Genomic DNA, 20,360 nt, shown 5'->3' on the forward strand with positions numbered 1-20,360 from the left:
AATCAATAGAAATAGTTGCGGTCTATTTTGGAAAGCAGATGTGTGCATTTTGGAAAGAAAGGGGAAGTGACTGCAAGTTAAGAAAACCAATCAGACCATTTTGCCCACCCACTTCAGAGGAGAGTCTATGTTTGCCGATGCTGCCTCCTTGTGGCTGGACTCAAACATTGCTCATTTGACAACATTCTTTTATTAATAAAGTTGCTTTGTAATTTAGGTGGTATGTATGTGTGTCAAGGATTGGAAGGAAAGAGCTTCCTGATAGTGACATTGTTCAAGGAGAAATAATTTGCCTCTTAAAATGGAGTCTGTGATTTAAAACTAGGGTATCCAAAGAAAATTGAAAGTTCCGTTTTGTCGCTTCCATCGTCATTAAGAATCACCTTGTGCCACGTAGCACGTGCTTGTAAGTGTGTTAATGGGACATATTAGGTCACAGACATTTTAATAAATGTGGGAGACCCTTGTAATTTATTGTTAGACAACCCATTACCTCAAAACAGAAGATAAGAAATACATATTTCTCTTTTGTCACCCAGATTTCCCTGGTAAACTATCCAATTTAGAGATCATATCTACCACCCCTCTATGTTACTTTTACATATGCCAGCAGTGACGAGGGAAGACATTAATATAATTAGAAAAAATGTCTTATCTAACAGATAATCAATTTCTATAGGAAGGCTTCCATAAACAAAACACTTGGATAAAGTAGCTTTCTGTTCTGATCTGGCTGAGAAACATCTACAATGTGTGGTGGAACAGGTTGGAAGATAAAAACAGAAAGTAACTTAAAAAAGCTGCTGGCTCCCACAGAACTTCAGCCACACTTATCGCACTGTTTATACCTGTATAACTACTGATTAATTATCTGAGTTAGCCTTTTTGTACCTTGAAGGTGTGAACTGTATCATCTTCAAGAAATGCACTGTCTTATGTGGTAGCTACAAGCCACATGAGGATACTTAAATTTAAATTAAATACAATTTAAAATTTAATTTATCATGCACACTAGCCACATTTCAAGTGCTGAGTATTCATATGTGGCTAGTGTCTATGTAGATGCAGAACATTTTTGCTATCTTTGAAAATTCTATTGGACAGTGCTGCTCTAGAATGTAGGGTCTATGAAAACAATGAATTTTGTCTTTTTAGTTTGCTGATGGATCACTAATATAAACCTGATATGTGGTAAGCCCTCAATAAGTGTTTGTCTATTATTCACCAACATGTCCGACTCTGATAGCTGGTAAATTGTGGATACTCTGGTGTTCGTTAAATGATTAAAAAGAAAAAAAGAAAGGTGTGTTTGTATATATATTGTGTCACAGTTTAAACTCAAAAATTTCCAAAAAGTATTAAAATATTTGAACCATATTCAATACCATATTCAAATGGTATTGGTTGACCATGTGACCTTCTATAAAACAATCAAGGTTTGGTTGTAGCTATTTAGAAATAGTACCTTTAGGAGATACTAGTTTCGTAGGGTTGTCGTAGCCAACAATCTTGGTGACTTGACAAAAATTTATTTTCTTTACAGCCCTAGAGGCTAGAAGTCTGAAATTAAGGTGTCAGCAGGGCTGTGCTCCCTCTGAACGCTCTAGGGGAGAATCCTTCCTCATCTCTTCCAGCCTCCGGTGGCTCCAGGCATCCCTTGGATGTGGCTACATAACTGTAACCTCTACTGCTGTCTTTAGATGGTCTTCTCATCTGTGTGTTTCCTTTTTTTTTTTTTTTTTTCTGAGACAGAGTCTCACTCTGTTACCCAGGCTGGAGTGTAGTGGCTCACTGCAACCTCCGCTTCCCGGTTTCAAGAGATTCTCCTGCCTCAGCCTCCTGAGTAGTTGTGATTACAGATGTGCACCACCATACCTGGCTAATTTTTGTATTTTCAGTAAAGACAGAGTTTCACCATGTTGGCCAGGCTAGTCTCGAACTCCTGACCTGAGGTGATTCGCCCGCCTCGGCCTCCCAAAGTGCTGTGATTACAGGCATGAACCCACGTGCCCGGCCTCATCTGTGTGTTTCTTAAAAGAACAGTTGTCATTGGATTTAGGGCCTACTTGAATAATCCAGGGTGATCTTATCTTAATATTCTTAACTCAATTACATTTGCAAAGACCCTTTTTCAAATAAGCCCACATTCACTATTTCTAGGGATTAGGACATGGACGTATCTTCTGTCATCATTCAACCCACTGCAAGAAATCTAATGTCTTTAAAGTGTTGCCATGTAAATGTATTAACGGCGGATATCTCAACAATTTGTATAGGGTAAAAAGTGAATCAAAATCTGAATTACTGCATGAAATGGAAACAGACCAAGAAGCAGTTTTAGGATGTGCTGAAAAATGACAAATCTCGTGAATTAAGATAAATTTTTGAAATGCATGCCACTGGGATGCTTTTTTCCTCTTTAGGAATACTGGATTTAGTTCTCAAAATGAAGACAAAGTTAACAATTTTAAGACCATAAGAACTCCTTCCCCATTCAAGAAGAGCAAGGAGTGTGGAAGGAGCACCTGTGTGGGCTTTAGAAATCCTCTTCCCTTCATCCAGGGCACCAGCACTGGTGCAGTTTACGTAGGAGGTGTAAACCAAGACAGGAATCTCGCCCAGGTCAAGCTTGCCCTTTCCCAACTAGCAGCATGGCCTCTCTTGGAGCCTCTCTCTAGATCTTATGGTTGGAAGTGGAAATTTACTAAAGGAAGAGAAGGGAAGCTGGCCATGCATTGGTTCAAGGAGTAAAAGAAATCTCTGCACTTTTAGACGGAATCTCTACATTTCCTTGCAGGAAACATTTCCATTGAATATAAACATCTGATAGCTCTCAGTGGCAAATATTTTTGTCAAAAGAGTTGTAAGAGAGGATCAGATTAAAAAATATTTATAATAAGATGTTACAAGTGTTATTCTATGAAATCTCAGATAAAAAATTAAAAATGCTGCCTGAATTGGGCCATAAAAGGTGAGTAGACCTGTATGCATATTACAATGGGAAAAATATATTCTGGGAAAAGAGGACAGATTTAGGAAAGCCCTTAATATTCATATAAAGGGTTAGAATTTAAATATGCATATATAATATATATGAAATATGTATCATGTAAAAATATATTACATATATGAGAGAAGGACGGAAGATTAAAATAGAAGGTAAATGGGATTCTGTAGATGGCCTTGTATTTCTTTTTTTTTTTTTTTTTGAGACGGAGTCTTGCTCTGTCACCCAGGCTGAAGCGCAGTAGCATGATCTCAGCTCACTGCAAACTCCACCTCCTGGGTTTAAGCAATTCTCTTGTCTCAGCCTCTCGAGTAGCTGGGATTACAAGAGCATACCACCACGCCTGGCTAATTTTTGTATTTTTAGTAGAGACAGGGTTTCACCATGTTGGTCAGGCTGGTCTCGAACTCCTGACCTCAGGTGATCCGCCTGTCTCAGCCTCACAAAGTGCTGGGATTACAGATATGAGCCACCACACCTGACAAGCCTTGTATGTTTTAGTATAGAGTTTCAACTTTATAACTTCTAATGGTTCCTCATTATCCACAGGGAGGCAGGAAATGATCTTATTAGATACATTTTATAATGACTCTAGTTGCCATGTAGAAGTTAGATTCAAAGAGTTGAGACTAGAGGCAGGAAGACAATTAGGAAGTCATTGAAATCATCCAAGTGAGAGATGCTGAATGCCTGAATTAGGAAACCAGTAATATCGAAATAAAGAAACAGATATGTGCAGTATTTGGAAGTTCAAACTGACATGACCTTGATAATTACTGGACTATCAAGGTCGTGTGTTATGCTTCATTAGGACTCTGATATCTATCTGGCATAGGAGCATGTTTACTTAGTTAGCTCTTGTGGGAGTTAGTATCCAAAGATGCCCCCAAAATCCTGCTTCTGATATTCATGCCCTTGTGTAGTTCCCTTCCATGTTGAGTCTGGGCCGGCTCCATGACTCAATTTTAATTATATTTACAGAGGCCCCTTTTCCAAGTAACGTCACATTCATGGTTCTTATGTGTGCATGAGAATGCAGTAGAAATAATATTGTGGCAGTTTTGGCCTAAACATTAAAAATGCCTGGCACCTTCCACTTTTGTAATATTGGAAGCCCTGAGCCACCAGGTAAGTTGTACCCTAGAGAGATCTTGAGGAGAAACCACATGCAGAGGCCATGTGTAATGAAAGCCCTGAGAATAGTTGGGATGAGAGATGAGCCCAGCCTTCCACATTCCCACCAAAGCTCCAGGTACGGCAGTGAGCTCCAGGGGTTCTAGTCAGGCAAGCTCCCAAAGGACCCTAGCTGCAGTCAACATCACAAGGAGCAGAAGTGTCATGAGATAGTACAATGGCACTTGCTTAAGTGAGTTGTAGACTAGTTTGTTATTCAGCAAGCCACAAAAGCTCTGGAGTGCAATGAAAAATAGTCTTTTTGAGACCTTGTGAGAAATCAACAATAAAAATGTATGCTTCCTCTGTCTGATCTCTGCTAGTCTCTAATAGCTTGACCTGAAGCATCTGCCAGTTTCACCAAACTTCTTTTCCAAAGCCATCCTTATGCTTCTGCACTGGCACAGAAGACGTGGTGGCAATGATCAGAGGTAACAAGAGCTCTGTGCTACCACAGCACAGGAGCACGTGGCTGATTGCTCAGGTTGGGGCCCTGCAATCAACAGAGATCTGTGTCTCTCATTTAACATGATTTTTATATTTCACTCACTCTTCTCATTCCACGTGGCTAAACTAACAAAATTTACAAGAACTTACCTGTCTGTGTCTATAAATAATCAGAATTTAACACATTATTTTCTTTTGTTTATTTTTATTTATTATTTATTTATTTTTTTATTTTTTTATACTTTAAGTTCTAGGGTATATGTGCATAACGTGCAGGTTTCTTACATATGTATACTTGTGCCATGTTGGTGTGCTGCACCCATCAACTCATCAGCACCCATCAACTCGTCATTTACATCAGGTATAACTCCCAGTGCAATCCCTCCCCCCTCCCCCCTACTCCCTCCCTGTGATAGGCCCCGGTGTGTGATGTTCCCCTTCCCGAGTCCAAGTGATCTCATTGTTCAGTTCCCACCTATGAGTGAGAACATGCGGTGTTTGGTTTTCTGTTCTTGCGATAGTTTGCTGAGAAACACATTATTTTCAATTGCAGATCAGTTTTAGAATCCAAAGAGACTGAAAATTTTGGTCCATATTTATTTGGTTACATACAGCTTTGATAAAGATAGGGATATTTTTGTAAGGACCGTGCACTACAGATTTACATTTTTCTTGATCGTGTGTGTGGGAAGATCTCTATCTCATCGTGGCTTAACGCAGGCAGAGTTCTCAAGGCTGGTTTCAAGCAGCGTCATTCCACACTGAAGTATGGTATGAATGTAATTAATTTCTATGTGTGCTTTGACATGCAGGAGACTGTGAGGCATTGTGTTGCAGGCACACACAAATGAGTCAGACGTGCATCTTTAATTTTACCCAAGTCTTTTGATTCTACCAATTTAGAGTTAGTTCAAGCCTCGAGATCATTGCTGGAAATATTAGAAATTCTTCCATTGATCTTTATGCCAATAATAATGGAGAGCTGGTTTGGGAATTTGACTACCAGCTGGAACAGTGATCAGTCTTCTTTTGTGTAGTTCTTCTCCACCAACACTAGTGTACAATGAACCATAGCTTCTCTGCACTCAGTCCTGTGCTATACCCTTCCGATTCCATATATGTTCAAATGGTATTACAAATTTAGCCACTTCCAATCCGATAGTTAAATAGATTCATTACCACCTTGTGAATAAATTTTGAAAAACTATTTCTCTCTCTGTGTATATATCTTTAAAAGCGTCCAGTCTGAAAGATTTGTATACACTCCGTTATTATTCTTAAAATGTATCGGCTTTTTTCCTAAATATGTGATAATAACAATAAGGAGATTTTTAAAAAACATAAATCCACAAAAGAGAGAGAAAGTGCAATAGCAGCATATTAGGAAACTGGACAGGAGCTGGATAAATAGCTATTAATGTAGATGTTTAGAGAAAGTTGAAATTCTAGCTTTTAGATGAGGAAGCCCAGAAACAAGTTACTTCATCTTAACAACCCCCAAGAAAGCTCGGAATTATATGCCTCTAGAGTACCAATGGGACCTTAAACTGGTGGGTTGTTTGGAAACCTGCAAAAGGAGCAGAGCACCAAACACTCAGCCTGCTGAATACACCTGGAAATTACAAATGAAGAGACTTCGATAATAGAGTTCAGTGAGTCATCCAATATCACAATCGTGGTACAACTGGGGGATAGACCATGTTAATAGTGAAGGTCCTTCATCAGTGCTCCTTTATAATATTATGAGTGATATTTAAAAATGAAAATAGCCACATGTGAGAAGAAATAAAAATAAAAATGTTCATGTAGAGGGGAAAGTTGAACTAAAGCAAAACCAAAATCCCCAATGGATTAAAGGAGACATCATCACCTGTTCTGGTATTAAACATGCGTATTTCCATGCCAGGTGTGTGAGGAAGGGGCATGCCGACATGCTCCATTTGTGCTGTGATAAAATATAATAGAAGAACTCGTTTTCAGGACATAGCAACAATGAGGGGATAAATGTTACTGTTATTTACCCAGATTGTTTTAGATAGATTTGAGTAACTATTGGGTTCTTTCAGAGTCATGCCAAAAGAGCAGGCATTGGGTCTGACTCCATGACATGGTTAATGTGTTGTTGGGAGCTGGGGTTAGTATTGTTTAGTAACAGCCCAGTTACCAGGTCATGTGTTACGCTTCATTAGCACTCTGACATCTGTCTGTCATAAGGAATATGTTTACTTAATTAGCTCTTGTGGTAGTTAGCTATGATCACTAGCATGCTTATTTTTCCATGTTAGCATAATCCTCTTGAAAAAAAAAACTGTAATTCAATGGATTTGTCTTTTCCATCCTACTCATGGTTCTTTGCCAATGCTGGTAATAGTGCAACACAAGACACAGGTTTGCGTATGGGCTGCAGGTGCCTGAACAGCACTGTGCAAAGGCACAGAGGTATGTGGCTGAGTCTTCAGGCTGGGATCCTTTGATGTACAAATAGCTGTAACCCTCCTTGGTATTAAGAGTGACACTTATTCGTCCTTTCTTCTTTTCATCCCCATTTAAAGTCATTACAAACAAGGCCTTGGGGATTTTTGCAGTTTCCCATCTGTACCAGTGCAAGGCATAAAAACTGCTGGAAGGGAAGCTGCAGGTGAAGTTGGTGCTGTCTCCCTCCTGAACATGCAGTGACTGGGGACTTTGTTCCACGTTCAGGATGCTGCTCACGCCTGTTTTATTAAAAAGAGTCAGACATAGAAATTGGTCTCTCTATAGGGTTTGCATTTTCTTCACACATCCCCCAAATAAAACCTAGAGTGTCTGACTGCATCCTCCTCTTTCCTCATCATCACCCCAGACTAAGAACGTCTCCTGTAACTCCTGGACTTACAGTCAAGATGAAGCCAGAGGATTAGTAATGGGGCTGCCAAAGGATTCTTCTCCATGTTTCCTGCTCACGTACCCTCAGCAGAAAAACGTTTTGAAGCCAAAATCTGTGGAAGTATTCTGCCTCAGAAAACAGGATTCTGCATCTGGTTGCCTAGCCAATCAGAGACCAGCTCCTATAAATGTCCTTGAAACACTCTGCCCTATTTTCAGTTTCCTGTGGTTCACAAAGAGGGGTCGAAGTAACTGCTTTCTTCAGGCCAACTTCATAAACTTTGAGGAAATCCCCCATGAGTCTGGAACACAAAGATAATTGACAACCTATCAGAAGTGCGCTGCCTAACCGTGGACTGCTATTATTCAAATTCAGAGGGAGTTACAAGTGGGATGGCAATTTGTGGCAGGAAAAGCACTTTTCTTTGAATCTTCAAACATTGAAAAACAACTTTTGAATCCCTCTGAAATTATAAATGTGTGCACATCTAAACTACCTTTTTCTTTATGTACATTATTTAACAAGAAAGTCACACAATAGAGACATTACTGTTTCCAATTTACAAACATAAAATAACCCAAAGCTCAAGGAGATAGAATAATTCACTCAAGGAGAATGAATAATTCACTCAAGGTCAATTACCTATATCTGTCTAGCTCTAGACTTTATAATATTTGAAATCTGATATGCCACCTACATTTGTGATGCACCATGATTGCTTTACATGTTAGATATGTTCTAAAAGTAATGGAAGTCTAATTTGTCGATATTCTTTATAATGGCTAAAAAATGAGAACAACCCAAATGTCCATCAGCTGGTGAATGAATAAGCAAAATGCAGCATATTCATACAAGATATGAATGATATTTGACAACAAAAATAAATCAAGAATAAATAAATAAAATAAATAAGCAAAAATGAAATAAATAAAATAAAACATCTAATATGTGCTACAACACAGATGAGTCTCAAAAATACTGTTTTAAGAAAAAGAAGCCAGCCACAAAATATTACGTATTGAGTGATTCCATTTATATGAAATGTTCAGAAAAGGAACATTGTCTATAAAGATATAAGCTGGTTGCCTGGGGCCAGAGATGGGTTAGAGATTAACTATAGTATGGCATGAGGGATCTTTCCAGAGTGTTGAAAAGTATTTACAAATAGATTATGGTAATAGTTTCATAAATCAGTTATTAATTAAAAATCATTGAACCATACATTCAAAATGGATGAATTTATGGAATGTAAACATACTCCAATAAACTTGTTTAAAAGTAAATAAGAATTGTGCTGTCTTGCTTCTGTCACAGTCCAGATATAATGTTAGTTTGATTCAATATACATGTAGTTTTTAAACAGTAATTTTTGTGTTTTGAATTTTCCTAGGAGCTCTGAGGAATTAAAAATTACAAAGCTATAGCCTCATCTAGGGGAGAGGCAAAGAAAGAAAAAAAATTACAAAGCAACATTCCCTGTTCGCTGTGAGCCCAAAATATAATTGGAGAAATAAGATACATCCAAGGGAAATTTACTAGTATAAGAGAGCATTAATTAATTTTTTCAGAATATAAATTCAACCTCTAGGTATTTTGTGTATGAAGTGCCTTTAAAACCTTTCCAGTGAACAACTGAAATAAGCAAAGGAAACAGCATGGGGTTTGTACTAATATCAGGGGACAGCACTGTCCACATACATTTAAATCATGTTCCAAAAAATTAGAACAGGATTAGAAAGCATCTCAATGGTTAACTTCTAGCTTTCCTTCCCAGGAAAGGAGATAAAGGTATGGGTAGTAAAGGAAATCCTGGAAGCCTCAATAATGACTCCCAGTTCAGAAGCATGAGGACTAGAGTTAGGGATGGCTGCTAGACAAAAAAGTCATTCTTTTTTTTTTTTTTTTAAATTATACTTTACGTTCTGGGGTACATGTGCAGAATGTGCAGTTTTGTTACATAGGTATGCACATGCCCTGGTGACATCAACCCGTCACCTACATTAGGTATTTCTCCTAATGTTATCCCCCCCCAGTCCCCCACCCCCCGACAGACCCCAGAGTGCGATGTTCCCCTCCCTGTGTCCATGTGTTCTCATTGTTCAACTCCCACTTATGAGTGAGAACATGCAGTGCTCGGTTTTCTGGTCTTGTGATAGTTTGCTGAGAATGATAGTGTCAAGCTTCATTCATGTCCCTGCCGAGGACATAAACTCATTCTTTTTTGTGGCTGCATAGTATCCCATGGTGTATATGTGCCACATTTTCTTAATCCAGTCTATCACTGATGGACATTTGGGTTGGCTCCAAGTCTTTGCTGTAGACAAACAAGACATTCTAATAAAGGTAGTTTCTTCTCCAGATCACAGCATTCAGATAACTTCATTTCAGGAGAGTGAAGGCATGGCCACAATCACTCAGAAAGCCTACATGCTGTGGAGCTCATTTCTGGGGAGAATACTGATCCACTGATAAATTCACCCACATGTTGGAGGAGCAGTGTCCAGACCAAGAAGGACATACGTCTAACGGCAGCGAGAATTCCTCTATCTATAATAGTAGGACAGACTCCTACAAGGTAGAGCCACACATTTGACCTGAAGTAAAGGCCAAGCCTGTTGGCAACTAAATATGGCCTTACAGGGAAAGTAAACAGTGAGATTCTCTTTCTGGAAGAGTGCATGATCCTAGTTTCCTTCCTCCTCACTTTGGCTGCAAGACAACTCAACTAATATCAATCTTTATCATTCTTAACAGCCTAATATATCAAGGGAGGATTCTAAATGCACTCACCCTGATAGTAAAGGGAAACAAGGTTAATGTACTTTCTCTGTTTTGAGCAAATAGTAGGCCTGTATATCTACTCTTATGCAAGGAGTGTGCGTGTGTGCACAGAATTTTTTAAAACATAAAAATATATACGTATATATAAGTCCTCTGAAAAACTTTTGCAACATAAAAGATAAGATGCACGCACTACAGAGAAAAATGCCTCAACATTTTTTCCACCTCATCTCCCCAGTGAGTAAAGTGAGGGATTGATAGATAAAATTTTTAGTAAGATTATTTATTAATTCCCGCAAAGTGTAAAAATAAACCAATGTAGATAAACCAAAGCTAGTATTCAACTATTTAGCACTTACATACTTAAATATTACATTAAGAAAGTTATGGGATAGAAATCTTGACAATTCTGGATAAATAACAGAAACATAAATCCAGCCTAAACTTGTATATTAATATTTGATTTGCATGGACTCTGGACATAATTTTACCTTTTGTGCATTCATTCAACAAACATATATTGAGTGTGTCTCCTGTGTGCTAGGCATTGTTCCAGGCATAGAGAACATGGTAGTGAAGAGATAGAAAAGGGGCTAGAGTGCAGGGAGAAGAAATTAAATAAATGAGTTTTTACAAAATAAGATAATTCTATACAATGATAAGCTCTATAAAGACAGTATAACACTGTAATGAGTTAGAGAGTTATTCTTGGGTTGAGAAAAGAAATCTGCTCTAAATAAGGTATGGAGGGAAGGCTCAACTCTGACACTTTGTGATGCCAGGCAAGACATTTAATCTCTCTCATATTCAATTTCCTTTTCTGTAAGTCACCAGTAGCTTTTTGTTGGTACTGGGCTAAGCATTGGCATTTGTCATTTTATTTATTTCTCAAAATAACCCTTTGTAGTAAGTACTATCGATATCCACATTGTAGGGATAAGGAAATTGAAGCATTAAAGTTATTAAGTAATTTGCTTAAGATAATTCAACCAATGAGTGGAAGGTCCAGAAATCCAATCCAAGTCTATGTAATGGTTATGCCATTACATTATAAGTAATGGAAAAAACAGAAATTACTCTTACACCAACTGAATAATCATCTAGTTCGATAATTTCTGTACCTTAGGCACTCAACCAGATGCATTCAATATAGAAAATATTGGGGGATTGGGAGGCACCATCTGAAATTGCAGTGCAGTCTATCTACAAGATAAAATTCATTATTTTTCCGAGGGGCATTTTGCAATTTGCACAGCATATTTTATGTACTATAATAAATATCCATGTTCTATCACATTTCTTACTGTTAGCGGGAAATCAGTCGCATTATGGTGCTGTATTGGGAGGTTGGGAGGTATATGATAACACGGAGAGAGCATGCTATACAGTGTTCCCTACAATGGCTTATTTTTATCCATCATTGACTCTTGTTCTCACTTCTTAGGATATTTCTATGTTACAGTAAAGGACAGAGCAGTAGACAAACTCTCACTTCATAGAGAAAAACTTCCCACCTTGTGCAATAATGCCAACCTTTGTTGCCAAGGTATTCTATTAGCCTAAACCAGCCCATATATCATATTTGCCACTTTGAAATCAATCACCCTCACATATTCGGGGAAAAAGATTTTTTAAATGAAAAAAAAAAAATCACAGCCAGTCCTGCTGAATCCTGTCTCACATGATCACTACCATGGGAAGGTTACTGACATTGGTTCAGAAATGTTAGCTCCTGTTGCAAGCAGGCTTCACCATAGCTTAGCCCATGAACACTGGAGGGCAGCAGGGAGGCCACATAAACCTCACCAAACAGTTTAGCGGGACACCAGGTGGCAGTGCTTCAGAACTTGGTGCTTTAGTTCTCAACGCGTGGAATATGCTAGAGCCTGATTCTCAAAAAAGGAAAATATAATAGAAAGATTTTGATAAAGGCTTCACAAGGTGGCGAACTTTGCGTAAAGACGTAGAGGAGTTCAGAGGTACACCATGAAGTCTGGTGGGGGTATAACATTGCAGGCATAGTGGGCAAAGGCCTTGATATGGAAGCCCGCTTGGAGTGTTTAAGGAATAGTATCTCATCTTTCCCTCTACCCTCTTGTGCTTCATAGCACACTACTGTAGAAGAGACTCACTGAGACATTCAGCACTCTTAAATGGTTAGTCAATTATTTCCTCCATCTGTTGATCCTGAGGCAATTTGTGCCTAGGTTTGGCATCTTGTCATCCTCACTGAGAAAGCCAATGCTGCTGCTTTGGGGCTGTTTGCTTCTCCATGGTCCAAACTTTGCTTTATAGGAGCCCTTTAAGATGTTACACCCTGCTTGACTTTAGTTAGAGATGCTTTTCAAAGTTAGGAAAAGTTGTGTCTCATTTCCCAAATATGAAAAACTGGAACACTAAAACCTATCTCGTAGGGTGTACGATGCTTAAATTAGGTAATGAATTTGAAATGTATAAATAGTGCCTGACATATAGTATGGCCAATGAATATCAACTCTCTTCTTTCCTAGTAAAACCTGCTTTTCCTTCAGTGTTCCAGTCTGGAGCCTGTTACTGCTTTTTCTTCTTACGTCGAACGTGGTTCAATGATGGGAGTGTTAAAAGAAAAACTTTAGACAAATTAAATTTTACGGAGTTTAATTGAGCAAAGAACGATTAGAGATTCAGGCAGCCCCCCACCAGACCAGAACAGATTCAGAGACTCTGGCACTGCCACATGGTCAAAGAATATTTCTGGACAGAAAAAGTAAAGTGACTTATAGAAAAAGGAAGTAAGGTGCAGAAACAGATGGATTGGTTAAAGCTTGGCATTTGCCTTATTTGAACGTGATTTGAACAGTTGGCCACCTATGGCCAAAACTTAGGGATTTGTAGAGAGTAGACTGTAGCCTGTTTATGCATCCTATTAGGTTACAGGGCACTGTGTATGGAGAAACCTTTGCCCTGAGCTTAAAATAAGTCAGGAGGCAGCTTTAGGCTAAACTTAATTTAACAGAAGTTTCTAGAAAACCTACTTGGCCATCTCTTCCCCGGGGAGTAGTCACTATTTTTCATTATCCTCTCGTGGTCATTTCCTCCTGGCTACATTAATACAATTGGGGTGCTGAAGGGGCACAGGAGGATCACTCAGTGGGTTTCATTTTCATTTTCCTAATGAGTAATTATATTAAGTGCTTTTTGTGTATGCTTATTACTATTAGATATCATATTTCTGAAATATCTCTTCAAGTTTTGGCCATTTGTATTGTTTTATCATTGCTTATTGACTTGTACAAGTTTTTTATGTATTCTGCATTTGAATCTTTTTCAGAAATATGTCAATGTAAATATAACTTTCCAATCTGTGTACTGACTTTCCACCTTTTTAACAATGATTTTTGACAAAGGGTTTAAAAATTAGACTTTTATGTTCATGGGAAGCTAGTTAGAGAGGTTTTTTTTGTTTGTTTTATAAGTACTTTAAAAATACTTTTTCCTCTTTAGCTTCTGTCGATTTTGATGAGAATTCAGCAAGCATTCTTAAAGACATTTCCCAGAACATGATATATCAACTTTCTCTGGCTGCTGGCAAGTTTTGCTTTGTTTTATTCCACTTAGACATTCCGAATATGGACTTTCGTTCCACATCTGCAGTGCTTCGGGCAAAACCACAGTGGTGGACTTAGAGAATTCCTTACTCAACTTTATGGCATTCTGTATAGCATTGCTCCTGACCAAGGAGCTTGTTTTATAGAAAGTCAAGTGTACCAGTGAGTGGAGGTGCTTGCTGAAAACAAACAGATTATGAAATGGGTAATGGAAGAGATAGTTATGGAAACCAGCTACAACCATGAGATCATTTGTGGATAAAAAAGACTATACTGTTATAAACATTTTCTTTCCATTGTGATATGAAAATATTAAAATACATGGTAACCATTTTTTACTGTCCTCCCATTTGTCTATACATAATAGTGAAAGATATGTTAATAAGTTAATCACATGCCTTGTTAAATTTCAGAAGCTAAACTACAGGATATCAATGGGAGAGTGTGACTCAGCTAGAAGAGGAAAGACTATCACCCAAAGATGAATAAATGAACTTTGTATTCTCTTTGAGGTAGAGGGTTAGGGTATTTGTGGTTGAGTGAAGAATAGTGGCATCATATTGGCAGGAAACATGCTTTTTAAAATTGTCTTTATTTGAAAGCTAAGTGTTATGAAAAGAGGTGCATACGGATGTCAAGTTTACAAGGTAGGGGTATTGTGGTAACTTCGTACTGTCTCATCGTAACTACCTGGAAATATATTTCTAAGAAAATCCTTCCCTATATTATTCTCTATTAAGTTGAAAAACATTGTGCAAGACAGGTGCCAGGCTCCAGGAACGGTGGCAACTCTCACATGTTGCTACTGATCTGCTAACTCATCTTATGGTTGATTCACAACTCCCCCACTGCCCCCAGGTCCTCTTTCAGCTTCTCTTTTTCTTGGGCCAAGTCCCCAGGGAGCAGGATAGCAAATAACACCATTTCTTCTGAACGTCACCAACACTATGAGATTGAAGGAGGTAAGAGACAAGTTTTAGTTTGTCCTCATGGGTTCCACCTGTCACCATGGGTTCCAAAATGTCCTACAAATCAGTTTTTGCATGCTCTTGTCCACATTCAACTCTCCTTCCCAAATGTGAATCTAGCTGACCTAGAGTAAATTCAGGCTCAATACTAGATGCAAAGACAATAGCTTTGCATAGGAGTAAGAGCAGATTATGGCATTGTATCACATAGAAATCTGGCATGCTTATCCGACTGTATATTACAAATAAAAAACATGCCCAGCCACAGAATTTAACAAGTGAGACTGAATACTTTGGATCAATGGGATAGAAATGTGATATCAGGACAATTCTAGGACACATGATCTAAGAAGTACTATTCTACTTGTGAAGGCAATAGGAATGAATATCCTGATCCTCTTCAGCCTAGTAAATAAAACGCAATGTCAGATTTTGAAAATATTACATTTTATTCCTGTTATAATTTCATAAAAACACAAACAACTAAGTAACTTCTGAGAACCACCAGCTCCAGCAATTGCATGAGGTCTAATCCTTATAATTAATCTTATTCTACATCTTTCATGATGGTTCTGCTTCCCTGATTGTACCCTAATTGACATAAAGCCTAAGAGGAAAGGGCTAAGGAAATGATTTTTATTATGATTCAAGATAACTAGACCCAGATTTCTGCTGTGAGCATCGTTAAGTGAAACTGCCACTTTAAGTTATTATGTGGAAGTGTTTCCAACTTTAGACAACTTTGCACGTTTTCCGTCTGATCTATTTTCAGTAAAAATTTAAGTATTAGAAGAAAGTTGCTCTGAACACCTGTTTCCAAATGAGATAGAAGGAGGTCTTACTTAGAATTAACTCATCTGATCCAGACCACAGATTAAATCCACAGACCACAGTCACTACCCTCTCTTGCCTGAGATCTGCAGGTGTGCACTTCAAATCGGCTCCTGTAGCAAAGGATGCGGAGTAGAGGGTTCTCTTGTCGAGCCCTAGGGTTTTTGTTTTGCTTTTACTATCACTTCAAACACTGTGAGTTCCCGGAGAGCACAGAAGTATGTTGCTGAGTCTTCTAGCTGTAAGGCTGAAATGGTTAAGGCGATGAAGCTAGCTTCTTTCTTGAAGTTGACAGAATAGCGACCATCTCTTGCATTCTGTTCAGAAGAACCCTGGCGAATAAGGAAAATCATCTCTTTGCCGGGAAGTTGCTTGTACCAAAAAAGGTCATATGACCACGAACTTGTTTCATACTGGCAGTTCAGGGTGACTGCTTTCCCTACTGGCATGGATACTGATGACTGGGCTTGAGTAACCTTCTGGGCCACACTGAATCCTGTGGGAAAAAATCAGAAAACAGAGCTGATCCTTTGATAGAGTGAATATCGTAGGAACTAGACTAATTTAGGACCCAGAGACAAACCAAACTAAAATCATAGTATGCTCGCCTTTTTCCAATTTCACCTTTCCTCCTCAAATCCATGAGAAACACAACATGTCTGTCTGTAATCCTTCCATCCTTAACATTTTTACCCACATTTGGAACCATCCATACCAGAGTAGCTGAAGGCCACAAATATGCACAGCAAGCTGGAGAACAGCATGTGGCATGTAGCTCTCTGCACAAATGTGAGTTGTGCTGCCTGACGCTCCAAGTTCAGTACCCACAAGGGCCCTGTGGTGTGCATACGTAGTTCCTGAGTTCTGATGCTATCTCCCCAAACAGGAAATTGAGTCTCATGTTCATAGACTACATGGCTATGCACAAATGAGGAAAAATGTCGGGTTCACCCTGAATCTTTACTTTGTCTAGTTGTCTTTCCCTAGTCATTAGGATAGACAGAACCTAGAAAACGGATATAAGAAAAGCAATTTGTATTGAGGGTTGTAGCTGAGGGGAACTGCAGTTGAACCAGTTGACATACATTGATAATATTCATTTAGCATATATTTACTTTTTGCCATCAGAAATGAATTAAATTTAAAAGAAAAATACTCAGATATTTGACTTTCTCTGTGAAAGGCAGTCCTATTCTAAACAATTACTGCATCTCTTTCTTCCTCCTTACTGAGTTCTAGGGCCCTAGTTAAGTTCTGTAATAAGTAAAGCTACTTCAAAACCAAATGATAAAAATAAGTCCTTCTTGACTTTCAGAAGCTGCTCAGTTGTTTACGTTTTTATGAAATTATAATAGGAATAAAATGTAATCATTTCAAAATCTGACACTAAGTTTTATTTACTAGACTGAGGAGAATCAGGATATTCAGTCCCGTTGCCTTCACAAGTAGAATTGTACTGCTTAGATCATGTGTCCTAGAATTGTCCTGATATCACATTTTCTATCCCATTGATCCAAAGTATTCAGTCTCACTTGTTACATTCTGTGGCTGGGCATTTTTAAAAATTGTAATGATAAGCATAAGATATTGTTTGTCATGATAAGCATACAAGATCTCTCTGTGATACAATGCTATACTATACTCCCACAGAACGTGTTATCTGAAGGTTGCAAGAACTTCGTGCATGTCAATACCACAGAAGTTGGTGGCTGAATTTTTTATATTCTGTTATGTGATTGTATGGAATTTAGATGTTAATCCTCCATGTGATTTCATTGTCTTTTTTAAAATTTTAAATTGAAAAATTTTTATTTTAGAGTTGGGGTCTCTCTCTGTCACCCAGACTGAAGTGCAGTGGCACAGTCATAACTCATTGCAGCCTGGAACTCCTGGGCTCAAGTAATCTTGTCACTTCAACCTCTCAAATGGCTAGGACTCCAGTTGTGAGCTACCAGGCCTGGCTAATTTTTTATTTCATTTTGTAGAGATGGAGTCTCTCTACGTTGCCCAGACTGGTCTCAAACTCCTGGCCTCAAGTGATCTTATCTTGGCTTCCCAAAGTCCTGGGATTTTATGTGTGAACCCAGCCCCTAGTTTCACTGTCTTAATGGATGAGTTAATATAAAGGGACCAAGAGATAGCTAAGAAAAAAAGTGTAGACAAGGTCTAAAACATTTCCAGTTCTTTTATAAAGGTCAAAATAGCATATCACTGAATGGTGCAGGGAAGAGTTTCTCATTGTTTGAGACATCTTATCCTCTGTCCATTTCACCTCTGAGTGCAGACAGGTAGCCATGCTCTGGTTTGCAATTATTTGCACTTAAGTAGCTGGAGACCATTAATACCCACAGTAGACTGGGAACCAGTATGATGGCAGGATTTCCCTCCTGTTGAAATAGCCCTGCTTTGTACCCTGACAGTATAGGTGCAGGATCCCGCAGTTCTGTATAGAAGCTGCCTCTGAAATGTGGTTTCTGGGTGGGTCAAGTGTTAATGTGCTGTGATAACCCCTCGGTGGGGAAATTGGTTCTATCTTAAACATTGTTTTGCCCTTTCTTATAACTTAATTAACAAATGACAAAGGATTATATCTGGTAAAGGACATGCATGAAACAATATTGAAGGAATTCTTAAAAGGAGATGAATCATTTAAAATTTCCAAGTTTAGGAAACTGATCTGTGATAAATCTGAGGGGCTTATCTCAAACCAATTTATTATGAATCATGGCTTTGATTACAAATATTCATTCATGTTTTGATTGTTCACTTGCTATCAACCTGAGTCTAAGGTGAAGCTACTCACCAATCCTTGGCTTCGACACAGGAGACAAACCAGAAGTCATCACCTCCCGTCCTTCCTACTTACGCATCAAACCAGGGGAACTGGTAACTTCACAATGGCAAAGCATCAGCTCAGACAAATGAGATTAAAAAAAGACTCCCAAGTTCAGTATTTTCTCAAGTTGTGAATTCTAGTGTCAAGAGTAGCAGCGAAGGCCTATTATTTCTACTGGGACGCTATGCTTAGTTTTATTAGAAGTTCTAGGATGGGAGAATCCATGGGCGTTCTGAATTCAAATCTTCAGCCATGCTGTTGTCATGAGTGCATGTGTACTTTTTGGTACAATTCTATAATTTTTAATAGTTATCAGGAAGACAAAGCCTGTCACAAAATGCTGCTTTATCAGTAAAAATATTCAAAACTATTAATAGTATAAATTTTCAAAATAAAAATATTTCCCTCTTTGGACATTGAAAGAATGAAGATTCTTTTCCACTTTATGCTGAAACTTCATCTGATCAAGCAGTCTATGTCAAAGCACCAAATTCCAAAAGCTGTATTTTTGTTGGACTGCCCCATAAAGAAATCCCAATGGGAATAATTGAGTTATTCTACGGCAAACTGTCCTCAGACTCTTCCCGGTCCTTTGTAGAAATCCCCAAACTCACATCTGTAAGAAGCCACAGAATCACTGTTGAGACTCCCAGCTCTTCCCAATTCTTCCTCTCTCTCATGTACTTGACAACAGCCCTCCTCTCATGCTGACCACGAATTCCAACGTAGGCACTGTATTCTACTTTATTCTTGAACATTTCAGTCCAATGAAAGCCACTCTAATCAGACATAAATACTATTCCAATTTCTTCTTTGATTTTTCAAACTGCTAGAAAAGGAAGTAAAATAAACTTTGAGAGCTCAGGGGAGTTAATATTCACAAAATGCTGACATTTTGTGGGCACATCTCCCATTGCTAAGAGGTAACTAATTGGATTTTTTTCCACCTCCTCTTTTTATGTATTGAAACAGTATGCATTGTGGTTCAGGGGAAAGAGTCTCGGGTTGTTTATTTCAGGTTGAACATCCTTTTATTCATAAATTAGAGATTTTTTCCAATTGATTTTTTATTGCCATTTAAGTGACCTACCAGAAATACATCTGACAAAATCGTAGGTAATGAAGGTGCTATTCTCCATTCTGTGGACTGGTGAAGATAGTAAAAACTGTGGTTGTTGTAAACCATTTAAAAATTATTTTTTAAATTTAGGAAATAATTATCATGAGAAAAAGTACAGAAAGTCATATAGCAGACACCTTTGTATCCAGCGATGAGAATAAACAGATAAACAGATGATGAATTTTGTTATGCTTTCTAAAAATATTCTCTCTCTCTCTACATTTCAGATTTTCTCAAACATTTCAGACAAAGCTAGAACAATAGTCCTTGTTCCGTTTACTCTTTTAAAGATTGTAATCACTCTTGGGAAGATTCCACACATGTCTTTTAGAATTTAACCCTTACAGGCCGGGCGCTGTGGCTCACGCCTGTAATCCCAGCATTTTGGGAGGCCGAGGTGGGCAAATCACGAGGTCAGGAGATCCAGACCATCCTGGCTAACACGGTGAAACCCCATCTCTACTGAAAATACAAAAAAAAAAAAAAAAAAAAAAAATTAGCTGAGCGTGGTGGCGGGTGCCTGTAGTCCCAGCTACTCCGAAGGCTGAGAAGAGAATGGCGTGAATCCGGGAGACTGAGCTTGCAGTGAGCCGAGATCGCTCCACTGCACTCCAGCCTGGGCGACAGAGTGAGACTCCATCTCAAAAAAAAAAAAAAAAAAAAAAAAAAGAATTTAACCTTACAGGTATGTATTACAAAACAATATACTGCATTATTTTGTATTTTGAGATTTCTTATTAATGG

The 20,360-nt window shown here is 38.4% G+C and overlaps 2 gene segments (V, D, J or C); both read right to left on the bottom strand.

Moving 5' to 3' along the window:
- Window positions 1–6,895: 6,895 nt before the first annotated feature.
- On the bottom strand, window positions 6,896–7,792 carry LOC105496633 (T cell receptor alpha variable 24-like). The segment is given in 2 exon segments: window positions 6,896–7,341; window positions 7,503–7,792. Coding segments are annotated over 2 exon segments (501 nt in total).
- A 7,816-nt stretch (window positions 7,793–15,608) lies between these two features.
- LOC139364345 (T cell receptor delta variable 1-like) lies at window positions 15,609–16,516 on the bottom strand. The segment is given in 2 exon segments: window positions 15,609–16,156; window positions 16,376–16,516. Coding segments are annotated over 2 exon segments (474 nt in total).
- Window positions 16,517–20,360: the final 3,844 nt, after the last annotated feature.

Source organism: Macaca nemestrina, chromosome 7 (genome assembly GCF_043159975.1).
Source record: "Macaca nemestrina isolate mMacNem1 chromosome 7, mMacNem.hap1, whole genome shotgun sequence".
Lineage (NCBI taxonomy): Eukaryota > Metazoa > Chordata > Mammalia > Primates > Cercopithecidae > Macaca > Macaca nemestrina.